The following is a 17,831-nucleotide window of genomic DNA, read 5'->3' on the forward strand; positions in this document are numbered from 1 at the left end:
GCAGGGGCCAGAGCTCGCCCTGCAGCCGCAGCCCCCCGGCCTGGTGACACCACGCCTGGCAGCACCGCACCTGGGCGCAGCAAAGGGAAGAGCCCACCCAGGGTTCACATCGCATCTGGGAAAACACCCAACCTGCCCCCAAGAACGGCAGCTGGCCCTTCTGCTTTATGGCAGTCAGCTAATGGGCTCAAATTTCCACAGATGCTGGATTCAAGGCATCTGAATTCAAGTGTGGTGTCAACCAACTTCAGTAAAGGTATCGAAGCTGGTCTGTGCTCACCTGAATTTTCAATGGAAGTTTAGAAATAAAACTATCCTGTTGCAGTGCACATAACAAAAGGAAGAAAAGCAAATGAGACACGGTTGGGAACTTTGCTTGCACTTCACCAGTTTTCCTACGGCTTTCTTCCCCTGTTCAGGCGCAACAGGAGAAAAATACTTGCTGAAAGAATTCAGACGTATGTAATTTAAAACTTGTATTGAGGCAGGTCTTACAACTGAAAATAATCACACTGGCAGGAGCATAATAACCAAACATTTCCAACACAGCAATCAGGGCTGAAATAATGAGCGATGTTGATTCAAGCAGGGAATAGTAACCCTACTCCGCTGTTGAAGCTGAGCTTCATTTTTGTACAATGAAGCCTCTATCCCACAGAATTAAGCTGTGAAATAAACAGCACACGGGGCGTGCTTGCACCTCCCTTGATAAGACGCAAAGCAACTGGTTAACGAGACAAGGGTCTCTTCATAGCAACGAGGGCTATTTTGTTGTTCTGCCTTCCCTTATCGAAGGCTTAATCTCTAGAGATTGTAGAACAAATTCACAAGATGCTTCTGCTTCCAAGCTTGCATTTGTTTCTCCGTGATTTTCAAGATCAACATTCCCTTACATAGCATGATTCCTTAGTCTTCTGTAAAAGGTTTGCAGTCTACAGTCCATTTCTCCTATGCACATTAAATTCTCTTTCCTCGATAAAACGGCACCAGCGAAGTTCAGGTAACAGCCACAGAATTCCGACGGCAATGAAGATAGGCTGCTCCAAGGAAACTACACAGATGCATTTTCTCCTGCAAAAGCAGAGAAATAGGTTTTAGAACATTTATTAGGAGGTAATCAATAGTCATTTGCTCTTGTCCTGAAGCTACTTAAAGAGTTGACCAAACATTCCCGCCACGGATAAACCTTGAAGATACTACTCTTCAGGAGGAAATCTTTAGAAAGAAACAACATCTTATTTTACCAAGACTTCCACACTCATATATTCACGGAGAGGAGAGGACAAAAGACCGGACACAAGAGTTGTCTTACTGAATACTGTTTTAAACTTTCTGAATTATGTTAAGCCTAATGCAATAGTAGATCACTATTTTTCTTGAAAAGTCTATAAAAATTGCCTGCTATTTATAATGGAACAAAAAAAAAAAAAAAAAGTTTATTTGTGGAATTACAAAGACCACAATGTGCAATAGCTATCACAAGCTTTGAACAATTTTCCTCATCTGTAGACGGATGCTGCACTTACAATAGCTCATAAAGAGTGCAATCAACCACACTGCTCCTGAAGAAGAGTCTCCATTATTTTAATACCCTGAAAAAAAGCACAAATACATGCCAACTTTACACACGGTATAACTATTTCACACATTCAAAAGAACAGCCCCACGATATACCAGTAAAACCCTAAAAAGAACTGTGTTTTATGATCCTGTACTAGCTCAGTGTAGTTCTCTCTGCTGCCTGGATGGCACAAACAGCACTTACAACGCTGACTTCTCTGACAGGAACCTGGAGAAGACAAAAGACTCTTTGCAGCTTCCACATTTTTGCAAGGCAAGGCAGCATGAAGCCAGGGCACTCAGTTAGGAATGGGAATGAGAAATTCCTCTAAAATGGAAATACTGTCACTTGTATTCTTCACAGGCGATTGGGTCTGTGCAAATCAAAGCTCTACATATGAATATTTCTACTAATGCAGGAAAGAAATACTGAACACAGTCAAAAATACCATCAGAGGACCACAAGAGTGAATCTTTCTTCTAAAGGACTGATTTGTGAAGAGAAGAGGAACTGTCAAGCATTAAGCTGTTATTAAAGCAAAATTTAGGTTGATTCTAGGATTTTTGTTTGTTTGTTTGTAGGAGTGTGGGGTGCAATGCAGGTCAGCCCGAGGTGCTTACCAACCAGCAACAACTGTTCGGGCACACTGCACTGCTGGCAACAGAGCAGCCATCAAAAAATCTGGGGGAGGCTTTGATGGTACCAAGTGCTCTTCCCATATCAGGGCTAAAAACTGCTCCACAGCAAAGTTCTTCCCTATTTTGAAATGAGCTCTTCAGTACAAAGTGAGAAAGAAGCAGCTTCGCATCTGGTGGAAAAGCAAAACCAGTCACTGTAGTGAAGAAAATCCAGAACATCCCTTCCTCCCAAATGCCTTGTAGGACAGTTACAACCATTTGCCAGCCCTGCTTCTAATGTTTGGTCAGATCTTGCAGACGCAGCAAGCAAGCCTGGAGCTTACTTATAACCTCAGTGGGACTGAGGCTTACCCTAGGATGTTCTTTGTTTACCAAGATAAATGAAAAAGAGGGTTCTCAGTTGGAGCCATCATGACAGAAAACAACAAAAGAAAGACAACTTTAACAAATAGGTCAGGAGAACTTCTTTCCACATCTCCATGACAGATGGACAAGATCTGTCTACAAAAAGCAGCTCCTCTTCCATGGCTACCCTTCATAGAAGGCCATGAGCTGACTACCTCAGTCTATCAGCCTAAACCAGACGTGCCACTGTTTGCAGAATAAAGCACTAATTGACATAAGTGAGGACTGAGGTTTGCCTAGGGAATTTAAAAATGTTATTTATTGAATCAATTATGTTCACAGCGTGACAACTGCTTTTTCTTTTATTTCTCCTCGTAGCACTGCAGACTTTTAGGCAGAAAAGTGTTGAGGAAGAAAAGGGGAATGAGAGGGGAATCCATTAAATGAATAAAAATACGAAAGGGCAGGTACAACTCATTACCCAGTATCTTTTCAGCAAGGAATGACTAAATCAAAGCCTAATCAATATATTCCTTTCAACTGAAGTTCAAACACTTAAATCTCAGCCCCAGGAGATCAGGCTTAAAGGAGCTAAATTTACACTACTTAGAGTGCAATGATGCACTCGAAATGCAGAGCAAACATTGCCTACCCATTAAACTCTGCACCTCCACAGCTACAGCTTAAAAGCTTCTCTGATTGACAAGCCACAGAGTAGTTCCACTTTTCAAAGGTGGAGGAACTCCTCTGCTGTGAGGAGCCAACGTGCTGCAAGCATCTCCGTGCTTTTACCAGGATCCCTGCAGCAGCCCGAAGCACCCACACCGCCGGAGCGCTGCGGCCTCCAGGTGACTGCTCCAGTGGGGCCAGTTTGATGCTGCTGACAGCACGCAGCACAGCAAACAGGGCACAGGACACAGCAGCTGGGCGACAGCATAGCTAGGGAAACGTGGAACGGCAGTCTGAGGAGCTTCCCACACCATGGACCTGTTGAAGAGCCGATGTTTGTATCCAGATAAATGCCACGAGCCAAACTGGAACTGCAGCTGGGTGGGACAGAGAGCAGGCGTTATGTCTGCAATGTGCTCCACACCTCCACGAACACTCAGGTCTAAGCAAGAGGTTAAGTGATACGCAGGAAGGTGTAAGTGGCTTGTTTTAATCTGAAGGCAATGCACATTGCAGTGCACGGCCCATTTCCATTCCCAGCACAAAAGCAGGGAACGTTTTAATGGACTAACAGAAAATGTTCTGCTGCCTCTGAAAAGAGCACCTAATACCTTGCATTCTTGCTGTAACCATGACAAAATGTTTCAGTTAAATATTGTTATTTGAGCTCAGCTCCATTTACCAGACTACGTTACAGCCTTTCGTTCCTTTCCACCCCTTACATATTCAAGTAATGGAAAAGGAATCTAAAAAAGAAATCAGGAAGTGAAAATGACAGAAAAGTTGCAACGTTTAAGAGCCAATGGATAAAACATATCAATACAACAAAAATGTATTGCTAGACATGCTCCTTCATTATGCAGCCTTAAAATCGCTCCTAACGTTGCCGTTTGTACTGCTTAACACTAGCAGGGATCATCGTAACTTGGAGAAAGATGGGACGATCGGGTCGTGTTTCAAGCTCTGAACACCACATACACACGCCAGCTGACTGCTGGCCTCCAGCACCCCCCGGCAGGAGGCTTCCTGCAGCCTTTACTCACCTGCTGCAGAGCGATTCCCCTTCCAAAGGGAGCCAGAGCCCACGCCAACAGGCCCAGAGCAGGCTGTCCTGGCAGCTGGGGTTTACTGGCGTATCTGCTCAGACTTTTAAATTGTTCAGGAGGAAAGTTTTATTGGCCATTATCTGGGTGCGTATCGTTCATTAATAGCCTTTCTGAACAGGCAAGAAAATAAAAAAAAGCATAAATGCTGCAATTTCCACCAAAACACACCATGACTTCTACAATCAAGAGCAGGGAAGGGGAATTTTATCTTTTTTGTTTTGTTCATGGTTGGAATAAAGTAAGTAAGAGAAATATAAAAACATCACGGTTGTTCTGTCATGCATTAAAAAAAAACACTACAGAATAGGCTCATGTCAATAACAAACAACGGTTAAAAAGATCTGCCTTTCGCATCGAAGGATAGCTCTATTAATCACAACTTTGCCCTCTCACTCTGTAACACAGAGATATTTAACATTGATTGTGTGAATATATGAGTTTTCTGGTATTCATTCACAAAGTTTAATATTACCACAGTATTTTCTCCTGCTCTCCAGGTAGCTCACTCTTCTCCCTTTCCTCTGCCCCACACGGGTTGCTGCCTCCCACTGCTTTCTTACACCCTTGCATCACAGGGATGGAGAAGCACACTGCTGTCAGGATGGAGGAGATAAAGCAGGAATAACGCTTTGGCTTTGGCAGCAACATCCTTACTTTTCCCAACCAGGTGTACCAGGGGCAAGAAAAGCACCTGTTTGATCAGACCGTTAGGAATGATGTAAATCAGGCTCCAAAGATAAGAAGTAAACCAGCCACAATGGGAGCCCAGAGAACGTTTATCAGGCAGTGTCACTCACGCGACATTTCTTTTATACCTTGATATAATACCTTTGCATTGCTGTTTATTACATTTGGGTAAAATGTGTCTCAAAATTACTCTCTAGCCAAGCCACAAAAGAAATCCTACCTAACAGCTCAGAAGAAATGAAATGCATACACGCAGCTGTTGCCACAGGGAGACTGACGTTGTAGAGGAAAAAAAAAATACCAGGCAAGTCTGTAGATGTGTACCAGACACCCGTTTGTGTTTTTCAGAGCTCTGCAGACATAGCCAAAATTGTTAAAGGGTTTCTAACGCAGCACTGAGATATGCTGTGAGCTCATTTGTCTCATCTGCAAGCTCTGCACTGCCCTAAGCTTGCAGGACGGGTTTCATTACCCAGCCATCACTCCATTGCTTCCACCAGCACAGTTGTCTGCTTTTCCTTTTTTTTTTTTTCTCCACTTTAAAAAGCAACAAAGATCTTACAGTTATCAAGAATAAGCAAAGGAATAAATGGTCATGCTGTGGTTTGAACTACATTTCCATCCACGGCTCCTGGGGCACAGACTCCAACATCAGGAGGGAGAGGCTGAGCTGCCAGCCCCCCGCACTGCCCGCGGGGACTCCCCCAGCGCTGCTTGGGGAAGGGCTGAGGCTGCTGCCCACACCACGTGCTCACACACCCACTGAAGCAAAGGGAGGAAGCACGGGACACTGGTACGGACACAGTAAAATAAAAAATAAAAATAAATACATTTTTAAAATAGAACTTTTAACACTACTAACTGCTTGGTCCGCATGAAAAATTAAAGAATGGCATAAGGCATGATCTGGCTTTGGACTTCTAAGTACACCTGAACAACAAATTTCTCCAATAGATAACTTAAAAATAATAAAAATAATGGGATAACGGTAGGTGTAGGTTCATTATAGTCTCGCACACATGAGATTCATAAGCCCAGCTGTGAAACTGCCATGTTTTCAGGCTCGAACATATGCTTTCACTCATCTGAAACAATATACAAACTGTGTGGGAGGCAAAAAATATCTCATTTACATCAAAAGGGTTTAACTAAATACTCCTTTCAGCTACTCCTCTTGCTCCTTTTTCAGCAGGTACAAATTTTAAACATTTTATTTATCACAGCCTGAACCCCCAAATCTATCCAAGTCACAAATATCCCAAACCAGGATTGCCGTGTAACTGCATTTCCCAGCGAGCGCTACAGGAGACACTGCCGTTAAAACCAGTTTATCAATATGACACGGCTCCCAGAAACTGAGGCCTTTGAACGCTAATTCCTCTGGGATGCACTACTGGATAGCTTTTATCCTCTTTCATAATTCTTGCTGAAAGACAGAACTATTGAAGTATACAGAACTGCTACAGGGAGATTGACTGTGGCTATTGTAAATACATCAAGCTGCCAAAAAAAAATCTAATGTTACTGGAGAAAAATGTGTGACATGATATAAATTCATGTTGGCTATTTTTGACTATTTCAGTGTGAAGGTGCTATAGAACCTAAAATTATTATTACAGTATTAGCTGGTACAATAAGACATTAGGAAGAAAAACTGTTTCAATGCCTCAGGGAAACCAGGAATAAGAATGAATTACAGAAATTGATACAGACACATATACCATGCTTTAAAATGTATTTGAAATAAAACTATTACCATAATAAAACTAAATCCATTTCTGTTCTGCTTGTTCTCTGTAGGCAAAAGAAAAGGTCAAATATTTTTTCAACAATTACAAGATGTTAGGAATCCAGGCTTAAAACACCAACTTAGCTTTAATCCCAGACAATGCGGTGATTTGGAAACATTTTGAATATAACTCCAGGAAGAAGCTCAGGCAGTAAATAAACCTACCTTCTTCACGCCTTGCTTTAAGAATGACTGAGCGAAAGCTTCCAACACACGGTTGAGCAAACCGGCCCCCGTAACCGATATTCTGCCTTTCTGGGTGAAGTCTGTCCTACGGAACAGGAACACAACACCAACTTGTTTCTCCGCCTACTTAGTAATCAAACATAAATCTTATAACGTTTTTGTCTTGACTCCCAAGCAAGGCATCACGCCGTCCCCCCACGCTGTGTACAGGCTCTGGGAGGCGCAGGCACGGAGCAGCACGAGGCGCGTGCCAGTCACGGCTCTCGGACCAGCTCAGACGGGAGCTGCTGCAAGTGCCGGGAGCAGCAGCGCCAGCCAGGACTGGGCCAGCGAGGTGCTGTACCCTACGGGCAACAGACCGAGGCTTCTAAGTCATGGGAGCCTACCACAGAAACAGCAAACAAAGCTTGTGTGATTCTGCAGGTCTTCGGGACATCGAGCTAGACAGAGGCAGTGACAGCGGGGGGAAGAGGTCCGACGTGGACACCTTCCCACTCCCACCACAGCAGCACTCGCCTGAGCCCAGCACCACCGATGCCCCCAGCGGGCCACAGCCACTTTTTATACATGCAAGCCATCAGGAAGACAAACACACGGAGCTCAAGTGAAGGAGCTGGTGCAGATGAGGAGCCTCCCCCCGGCACAGGACGGACGTCAGCAGTGAATGCTGGGCACCCCTGGACCTGGCTGTGCTGGCTGGGACTGATCCATTAATTTTGCTGTTTCACCATTCTTGGAGACCAAAAAGGGCAGCTCAAGGAAAATATCGATCTGAGATTGATTTCTGTAGCACACAGCTGGCAATGCTGCTTCGTTACAGCACAGTCACAGGGTGAAGTCTATTAATGAGACCCAACTACTAAATTATTGACTAGTTAAGTACGACAAATTTGCTCTAATTGTTTTCGTGATGGGAGTTTAATTAAAGCGTCTTTAGCGATATTGTTCAGGTGGTGTCAGGGAGGGTCCCCAAAGCCTGCAAGGCTTTCAAAACATCCGGCGCCTGGCCCTTCACGAGGGGCAGCTTTTGTGTGGGAGATCCTTAACCCCGCTCTGTGGTGCAGGGCACCGTGCACACATCACACACCAGGTAACCCTCACTGCCCTCCCACGGCAGAGCGCCTGTTTCGCCAGCAGTGCTCACTGCATCTGATGCCCGAGGAGGGGCACGGGGGGCCCTGCAGCAGCGCACAGCCTGCTCCAGGGGCTGTGTCACTGCTGAGGCTGCCCCGTGCTGCTGGCAGCCCAGCTGCACAGCCGGGTTTGGAGTTCTCTGCTTTCCTGAGTGCCAGTCTGCCTCAGGGTCAGAGCAAGCAGCAGTGCCTGCCTCCGTGGGCAGCTCTCCTGCGTGGGGAGGCAGAAACACGCCGAGGACAGCATCTTTCCTCACCTGGAGCAGGCCTGAAAACAGGGCGGGGGGCTCTGACCAGCTGAGGCAGCCCGAGTGTCTGCACCAGCAGCACCAACACCTACAGCTGCAAGGCCGTGCTGGTGCAGGGGAAGGTGCGTCCTCCCCGGAGGGAGCCGTGGGACAGGCTCCATCCCTCTGCAAGGACAGGGGGGCTCAGCAAACTTCTGAAACACCGTGACTTAAAAACCAAGAGGAACATATCCTTAAACAGCAAAGTCCCAGCACTGGGCTTTCAAAACTGCTTGAACCCCCAAAACTGAATTTTGCCTGAAGTTGTGGGTTTTTTTCTTTAGCATCCTGAGAGCTCTCAGAAGCCAGGCAGACCTTGCTGGACAGCCCTGCCACACTTCCCAGGGAACATCACACGGCAAAAGTAAAGACTAATTGCAGCGGACACCAGAGCATAGTAAAAACTAATGGGGTTGACATCAGCTAGAAACAGATCTATTTTTAAAGACGGTTGCATGTATTACATAGCTGCTCGTTTCACTGCTGCAGGAATTAGAAATTCCACTCCTACCCCGTCATAAACATGCATTAAGACATTTTTGTGCTCCACTCAGCACAAACACAAGTCTATCTTTCTCACAGGCAAAGTCCCATGCCAGCTTACACCTTTGGGTCATGGTGGGCCAAACACCAGAGAAAGAAAATTGTTTGGGAGCAAGTGTGCTCCATGCCAACGACTGGCAAGCAGGAGGTAGCTGATAATTTTTAAGCTGCTAGCCAAGCATCTGCTGGTAGACATGAGAGCAAAGTGAATGCTCTGGCTGTGCCTGCTGTGCAGAAACAGCGGGGCAGCCTTCTATGACTGCAGAGGAGCACATGGAAAATTAATTTCCAACAATTATTTGTGCTCTGGCCAGAGAACCTAGCCCAGCATCTGAAGGAACCAGCGGAAAGCCACAGAACATTTATAGTAGCTGCTTTAAACGCAGTCAAGACTCAGCAAAGAATTGTTATTCAGACCCTTCCAAGCATTCAAAAGGCAACAGAAAACACTTTTTGGGCCAGGGGACCACAGCAGCCTGGAGCAGGCACACAGGCACTCACCAGTTTGGGTTTTCCAAGCTCTCCCTGAAGACAGACTCCTCGCTCAGGGACGCATACTGTGTCCATGTGAGACAGTGAGTTTTCATAGACATATTTCTTTTCTGCATATTGAGCCATGATTCCTCTTCCAGGTAGATGTCGGGCACTTTTAAGGCACTGACCTGCAAGTAAAAGAATTGGAGAGCTTTGAAAAAAGAAAAAAAGAAAAAAAGAAAAAGAAAAAAAAGCATTTTAAGAGGGTAGAAGCACTTCTCAGTACCTGGCATACACTTGTAGCCTCAGGGGGTAAGACTGAGGACCACTGAGGAGGGGACATCAGCTCTGGCTCACGCTGACGAGCAGAGCCAACCTCCTCAGCACGCACTGGAGGCCATGCAAAAGCTCCAAAATTCCTGGGGATTGCTCAGCCCCCAGCCAGACTCGCAGGACTGCTCGGCACCAAGTTACCTGACCCTTCGTGTCCCCTGCCCTGCTGCCGACGGCTCCCTCACAGCCGGGGGGACAGAGCCCACTCCCACGGGGTTACCTGCGAGCCGCCCCCCAGGGCCACGGGGACGGGGGGGCCACGGGCACTGCCCCCCTGCACGCCCCTGGCAGCCCTGCCCCAGCCGCCTCCTCTAGAGCCCACTCAACCTGCGAGGCTTTTATCTGGCAACGTGGGCTGCGGAAGGGATGGAAATCTCACCATCGGCTTATTTTACATTCTGCATGTATAGGGCAATGATATGTTCTCCTTGGCGGATGAGGCTTGGAAGAGACAAACACATGTTTAGAGGCAAAAACACACAGAGTCTTCAGAGTACCAGGAAAAAGAGCTATGTATACTTTGAAGCATGCAGGCCTTGAAAAACAGTTATTTACCCATGCACGAACATAAACATACTTTTCTGTATACAGGCTGTATGCTGCCAGATACTCTGCAACAAACAAATAATAAATCGAGGTTAGTCCTCTCCCACAAACTGTGAGGAAAGGACTGCTCTCACCAGGCACGGGACTGAAACACCACGGGACTGCACACCCCGGGTCCTTGCATTTCCTACAGCCTTTAAGGACTCGCACCTTATCCTCCTTACAGGGACTCAGCGATGCCATGTTTAACTTGTAACATGCCAGAGGCACACTGAGCATTATTTTAATTCCCTCTGAGTTTCCTTTCAGAGTGGCTTTTCGTTAGAGACAACGGCCCAGCGTGGTCCAAGTCATGGATCAGACATCCGACAGGAGCTCAAGCAGTTACCTTCCTCAGGATCTCAGGAATTACATTCTTGCACGTTGCAATTCTCCTCCGGTAAACAATCCCTGTAGACAAATCTGTTGGTAAAAGCCAAGGGAAGAGTTACGGCAGCAGATATTACCATTTTTCAAAAAAAAAAAAAAAAAAGAAAAAAGTAGTTGCAAGACTTCACAGACAGCAAATGTGCAAGCAGAAATGTTGGCAAATTAGCAATGCAGTAGGGTTTTTATTTATTTACTTTTTTTTTTTTTTTTTTTTTCTAAGTATAACAGAGTACGCCTGCTGCTTGCCAGACAGGGCTGTAAGCAAGGCTGCTACGGGCACTGCCTCAGGAGGGATCAGCACCCAGCACTGCACCCAGGCACCCTCACAGAGCGTGGCACAAACACCTCCCTGTGCCCGCCCCGGTGATCCCGGGCGGCCAAGCCCCGCAGCAGGCAGTGCCAGGCTGGTCCTGGTGCCGGTGGCAGCCTTCAGGGCCCATCCTGGTCCTGCCCTGTCCCGCAGCACGCCGCTGGCTGGGGCGAGGGAAGCGCTCAGGCCCCTGAGCTGCCAAGCCAACACGCAGCCTGAAGCTTCCCTTTATTTCTACCCTCGCCCCGATTTATATTCTCGAGCTCGTTCTCCGGGCAGACGTACTGCACACATGATTTGCAGAGCCGCCGTGTCTCCTTACGCATTTATTTTTGCATTGAATTGGAGCAGCGACAAGGACAAAACTATCTATTAGGAAACAAATTACAGTTATTTACCATCTCAGAAAATGGCTGGCTTTTAGAACCACTTTGCCTTTTAATATTTAATGACCCAGATCAAGAACAGAAACCTCGGGATAGTACCACACGAGAACCCAACTGGCAGGCAGCCCAGGTTAAAGACTTGTCAGAGATAGAAGAGTGTGTTCTCAAACAGCATTTGGTTGGGTCCGTGAAATGAAAACTTCATGGGGTTTGGTTTTCAGGACTGGAACAAACACATCACATAAATAATACGAAGCATCTCCATGCAACGGAGAGCAGAAAAGCATCTCCAAGACGAGTGGTTTACTCCCTTCAATAAAAATGCCAGGGCAGCACTAATGTTCTGTTTGCTTTAATCTCAGAACAACCTCACTGAGGGCCACCGCTAACCCTGAGCTACAAGGCAGAAGACATCTCCAAAAGTACAACAAAGAGCAGCCACAAGCACTTGGGACTAAGACTTAAGAGTCAACAGGTTCTTACTTCTTTCCAAATGAGAATTCGATCACTAATCCAGTATTTAGAAGAAGGGAATAATTACTGTGCAAAGTCCTACGGTATTTGATTCCCACATGGTGGCACAACAGTTTAATACCTCACAGGCACGTTACTTGAAGTGCCTGAGTGCAAACACATCTTGCAACCTCAGCAATGGGAAACAGCCCGTGCAGGACCACCAGACCTCATCTGCTAACCATGCTCCGACCTGAGCACATTTATTTGCCCGTCACTATGACTGGGAAGTGGTAACGTCTAACTCTTGGTATTCCAGGAACCCTGATAAGGGGCAGGCTGAGGGTCCGGGTTCACCGGCTGACTGCCTGCACCCTACAGGGCCACTGTGCAGGTGGCTGGGCCCTGGAACCACCTCGCTGTGTGGTGGGACAACAACACGTCCCCCGGGCATGGACCTGCACAGCGAGGCAGGGAAATACCTGCGGAGCGCCTGAGGCCTGACCCCAGCGCTCACCGTGCTCAATTCCAGCTGCCTTACCCCTGGTCTGCAGAGCACTACGGCTGGAAATTGTCACAGAAGTGGCAGGGAACAGCACAGCAGCAGAACGTGCTGCAGGAAAAGTAGGCAAGCCATCTCTGACAGCCTCAGATTACGCTGAAAATCCAAATGCTTAATCCAGCTAAAACACATGCTTGTAAGGGCAGGTTAAATATTTTCTCAGTCTCACTTTCCTAGGAGTCCTGCATGCTGGATGTGTGCAGTGCCCAGCTGCTACTGAAATAAAGCTGTTCAATAGTTAACACTGAAGGTTATGAGAAGCGTTAGTTAGCTTTTTAAGAAAAGTCAGGCAGCTTACCTGTTTTCTCTTCCACTGTTTCTACAGCCATGACGTGTTTGTCCATGGGACTGGGGTACTGGGATAAAAATGCACAGAGTAAACATTACTGCTCGCCACGTGGGTAACAGCACAGGGCTGCCTGCCACGCGGAGAGCCGAACGCAGTCGCATCGCTTCTCTCAACAGGTACAGGCTGCTTTGCATCAACAGCCTGCAGACTCCATTCGGATCAGGAAGAATTTGGTAAGACCAGCTTAGTAAGATTAGAAGAGAAATGAGAGAGACAGGGCTACAAGGACCTTACTTCCACTGCACAAAGCGATCAACACTCAGGTCAATAACAAAATCTAAAATGTAAAGCACAAGAAAATTTATTGAACTCAAATAATACTGAAAAGTTACTGTAACATCCATGGTAAAAAAAAATGCCAGGCTGGAGACATGCTGAACACCAAATTAAAATCAGCATTGAACATAATAGGGAGCTTCAGAAAAGGTGGAGAAATTGCATTTTAAGACCAAATCAATTTGGGTAATGCAATTACGATGTGTAACCACGGGTACTCCAAAATCCTGACGAGATCTTCGGTTCTGGGCCAAAAAGGTCGACAACTCAGAGCAGGCTGCTCTACAACCCAGCTCTCCTGCTTCTCACTGCAGAACAAAAGTCAACTCTAAAAGCGCAAGGTTTTCAAGTCCTGTTCTGCACAGGAGCTGGAGCCTTCCCCACAACACGCTGCTGTGAAGTGGCAGTACTGGCGTAATTGCATTATCAACGTAACTCACGCTGTAAGGCCCAACCGTGCGAAACACAGAACCATTTCCATAAATCTTTCACTAAATAGCAGGCTCTATTACCCGAGTACTTAAACAGACATAGACTCAATCTCCTACACGGCTCAGAAAAAGAAATAACACGAGAGGCCCACAAGCAGATGTAGCGGCTTGGAGAGCCTGCCAGGCTCAGGAGCAGCCCTGCCAGCCGCAGCCTCCCTGCGCGGCCCCACTCCCTAAAGCTGCGGGCAGCAGGGCACAGCGAGCCCCAGCCCTGCCGTACCCGCTCCTCACAGGGCTGCCCCCACACCCCGGGCACCATGCCCAGCGCCACTGAGGGCTTTGGAGCCCCCGCTGCTCATCCACGGCGGTCATTCATGCAGTTCCAACGAGTTCCCTCAGTAAATTGCCTTCCCGTGCTTCCCCAGTGCCTTGAGGGTCGAGGTTGGCAGGGACCCCAGGGTGTCTCAGGCAGGGCCACCCAGGACCACATCCAGACAGGTCCCGAACACCTCCAAGGAGGAGGGAGACTCCCGATGTGCTCACTTTAGAGACGTCTGTCCCTCCGTCGCTCTAAAAAGACCCCAAACAAATCATCAACAGCAGAAGCTGTGAAGCTGACTGTCCTTAAAATACTCTTTTTTTTTCTTTTTTTTCTTTTTTTTTTTGTGACTGCCAGTCGTGTGTTTCCCAAAGATGCTGAGTCCGTTTTAGAGACTTAGTGCACAAACGTGGCACCCGCAAACAGCATTTCCGAAGCTGAGTCCCACAGCCAGAAAATCCCTCCGCATTTCCAGCACGGGGAGTGTCTGAGCAGTCACCACACTTATTGCCACATTTCGCTGCTTACTGAAATTGAAGCTTTCCATTCCCTATTTGCAAAAATGTGACAATTAAAAAGGGAGTAATTCCTGTGCCCCTACTCGGTCTTCCTGCAAATGTATTGATTGTTTTCTACGAGTACCAACACAGAATTGATTCCATCAGTCATTACTCTGAATCCAGGGAATTAAGACCCTACATACCCTTCCTAACTGGAATGCATCAGATCATTTATCAAAAGCAGCAGTTTCTAACCACAGTGGTGTTTCTTAGAAGTTATTTGAGGGAAATAGCAGACCTTTAAAAGCAGCACTGTGTTTAGCAGCAGAGAGAAATCACTGCAGTTACACATAATGATTTGTACAAAAATGAAGTATTTCAAAGCAATGAAGGGCTGGTTTTACATGCAAGATCAAATGGAGCCCACATAAATCAAAATGACAGCTTCAAAGACTTGCAAAAAATAATAATATTTAAATTCATATATATTCTGATTCTTTCTTTTCCAACAGCAAGGAAATGAAGCGGTGACACTGCGAAATCAGCTAAACCTTTCCACATTCCTTCACTTTATTACTGGGTCGGAAAGGTGGTGGTTGTGAATAAACGTGAATTAAAAAAAAATTCTAGCAAACCCACTGCGTAGATTACTTACTGCAATGAAAATCAATACATGCATAGGCCTCTCACATCCGGATACATTTATTTCAAATACAAATCAATCTGTCACACTTGAACTGAGCCTGAGTTACTGCTCGTGGGCTCAGCCTGAGGTGTCACCTCAGCCACCACGTGTCCACCTCACTCAGCACGTCCCTGAGGAAGGATGGAGCTGGGCCACTACCTGCCCTTTGCCACCAGGAGCTACGGCAGGGCTTAGACATGTGGGCAGCATCTGCAGGGCTTCACGACTGCCATGCGCTGCAGGACTTGGATCCTGTGTCTCGAGAAATGCATGACACAGGCAAAAGGTTTTCCAGGGTATTTGTGAACTGACATACAAGTATATACCTCAGTATCTGAGGTAGAAGGCTGTCCGTCTGATGACCACTGATTTATCAAAGTGGAGGAAGCATTCTGCGGTCAGGGCACATTTTTAGAGAGGCTGGGTGAAAACTTTGCTGCGGAGGGCAGCAGTGCTTTAAACTGAACCTGAGAGGTGTGTAAGGGGGACGAGGATTGCAGGGGGTGAAGAACAAAACACACCAACGCCGTCCAGAGTCAGAATGATCCTCTTGACTTCTGTGATCAATCGAGAGAGGTCAAAAGATGCAGTCAATACAGAAAATGCCCCAGTACAGGCAATATGTGGGACTTCTGCGAGCCAGGAGATGACTTGACACAAACATGCCCTTGAGGAACCCTGACTGTGGCCTTCTCTGAGAGCAAGCCCCGTTGCACCCTCCTACCCTACCGCAACATAACAACACTCAGTGGTTCAACTCGCAGGACCCTGACAGAAAGAACAGGATCGGGAGCACTGAAAATCAACTTTAACTATGGGATTTATGAGTAACTAAACCAATCCTTCAATCATACTGAATTCCTGGTTAAAAGCAAGTGATGCGCTTTGCTGGCACATACAAACGAGGATTATTTTAACCTCCCTGCTCTGTGCCTCTGGCTGTCATAATCAGCCTCACTGTTCACCTCCAACTGCCCTTCTTAAGTCACACAGAAGTATACTACAGAATACAATTTCTATGTGTATTTCTACTCTGGTTCGTATCTTTCACAATGAAAAGCACTAACCCTGCTTCTCTTCTGAGGCTAGCTCCCAAACACTCACAAAAACCAGCAAAAGATGCCTCCTGCCTTTTCTTCTCCAAGTTCATTCAAAGCTTTCAAATTAATATTTCAAAGCACATCCATTAGTCAGCCATAGTGTGGCAGTCTAAACTACATGGTGAGTAAATTTGACTACCCAAGCTTGCCAACTATACAGCTCAGGCTTTCTGCAGCAGGACAAAAAAGATTTTCTTTTGCCATTTTTTTTTCTGTTTTTAAAGGAAACCTTAAATGCATCTTTCTGAAGTCTTGTGCTAGGACAAGAAAAGAACATCTGTAGATGATTAAGAGAAACAGAAGAGAAATAGAAAGATTCCAGACAAAGCATTTTTAGGCAAAATTTTTTTCCTTGAGTTCCACACAACACATATTTGGTCCTCATTACAGGCCAAGGCACCACCACAGGGATTCAGTTCCCCTTTATAATGAGCCGAACACCAGAAAAAACGAGGCAGTCAATTAAAAAAAAACACACCACATCTTTTAGAGCTGTGTGTACCTGGTCAGTCATTATCCCGCGAAACTGACAAAGCAGGCAGGAAGCTGACCCCACTGAGACCACCGGCAAAAGCCTGGTGACCTCAGCAAGTTTCAACGCAGTCTCCAAAAGCTTTCAGCAATAAAAGCTTGTTATTTCTTGGATGAAAAGCCTTGTGCTCCTACCACGAGCCATAAAACCGATCCCATTGTTAATGGCCTGACAGTTTCAGCGCAGAGCTCCTTGCCAGGAGGCGGCTGTGCCCGCGGCAGGCAGGCCGTGAGGAGCTCGCTGCCGGCCGTCACCCAGCGCTGCTGGGCCGGGGCTGCTCCCCCAGGGCTCGGGCTCTGCTCTGCCGGGGGTGGACGCGTCCCCGGCTCCCCTTGGCATCGGCTCCGCCACAGCCCGGCCACTGCTAGCGGGCACCTGGGAGCCGGCACCTGCCCACGGCACGGGCACGGGCACAGCCTTCCTCGCCTGCACGCTGGCTAAAACAAGGGCAAATTCAGCCCAAAGCCAGCATTTGTGCAGACTTCTTGTCCTGATGAGAACAGTCACAAACCCCCGGGGCTCTGTGCCAAGGAAACACCCCGCGCTATCCCCACACTGTCCCATTCACTTCTGTGGTTAATGTTTAAACACCTGTGGCCAGACCAACCGTCATGGGGCCCACTCCTGTTTTTCACTTTGGTGTTCCCAAGAGCTGGTTGCAGCAGGAGGGCAAACGCCCAGCACCAGTTTTTCATGAGGATTCCACCTCACCCCTACTTCTGTGCTACTGTTCAAGGAAAGCACCAGCAGGAAGGGCAGCCCTGATGCACAGCTCGGGGGCCGGGTCTGAGAGCAGCGTGCAGGGGGAGCTGCAGGGGGCAGCCCCGCACGGAGCAGCCCCGCACGGAGCAGCCCCGCACGGAGCGCTGCCCCCTGCCCGCTGCCCCCTGCCCCCTGCCCCGCCGCCCCCTGCCCCGCGCAGCGCTCCCCGCACGCCCACCCGAGCCCCGAGCCGCGATGGGGCCGGGCACTGCCCGCTGCGAGGCGCTGCAGCCCCGCGGCGGCCGCGGTTACCTTGCGGAGGTAGCTGGCCACCACCTGCTCGAAGGGGTAGCGGTACACGCGGTGCACCTCCACCGTCACCCCCATGGCGGGGCCCGGCCCGGCACGGCCCGGCCGCCCCTTCCTGCCCCGCCCGCGGGCCCGCCCCGCACCGCCACCATCTTGCGGGGCCGGCCCCGGGGCAGCCCCGGGAGGGACGG

General features: G+C 47.8%; 1 protein-coding gene across 5 annotated transcripts; it reads right to left on the bottom strand.

The window, feature by feature from the left end:
* Positions 1 to 461: 461 nt before the first annotated feature.
* Positions 462 to 17,740, bottom strand: PRELID2 (PRELI domain containing 2). Of its 5 annotated transcripts, XM_032196927.1 has the most exons (7): positions 17,644 to 17,740; positions 12,736 to 12,793; positions 10,686 to 10,759; positions 9,446 to 9,606; positions 6,961 to 7,066; positions 1,527 to 1,592; positions 1,005 to 1,071 (listed from the first exon to the last, which is right to left on the bottom strand). In XM_032196927.1, the coding sequence occupies exons 1-6, from the start codon at positions 17,716 to 17,718 to the stop codon at positions 1,548 to 1,550; spliced, it is 519 nt and encodes a 172-aa protein (XP_032052818.1). In that variant the 5' UTR covers positions 17,719 to 17,740; the 3' UTR covers positions 1,005 to 1,071; positions 1,527 to 1,547. The 5 variants fall into 5 exon arrangements, with proteins under 5 accessions (XP_032052817.1, XP_032052818.1, XP_032052819.1 ...); XM_032196926.1 differs by lacking the exon at positions 1,527 to 1,592 and having other exon boundaries at positions 462 to 1,071; XM_032196928.1 differs by lacking the exon at positions 1,005 to 1,071 and having other exon boundaries at positions 1,526 to 1,592.
* Positions 17,741 to 17,831: the final 91 nt, after the last annotated feature.

The sequence above is a fragment of the Aythya fuligula genome, chromosome 14 (assembly GCF_009819795.1).
Source record: "Aythya fuligula isolate bAytFul2 chromosome 14, bAytFul2.pri, whole genome shotgun sequence".
Classification (NCBI taxonomy): domain Eukaryota; kingdom Metazoa; phylum Chordata; class Aves; order Anseriformes; family Anatidae; genus Aythya; species Aythya fuligula.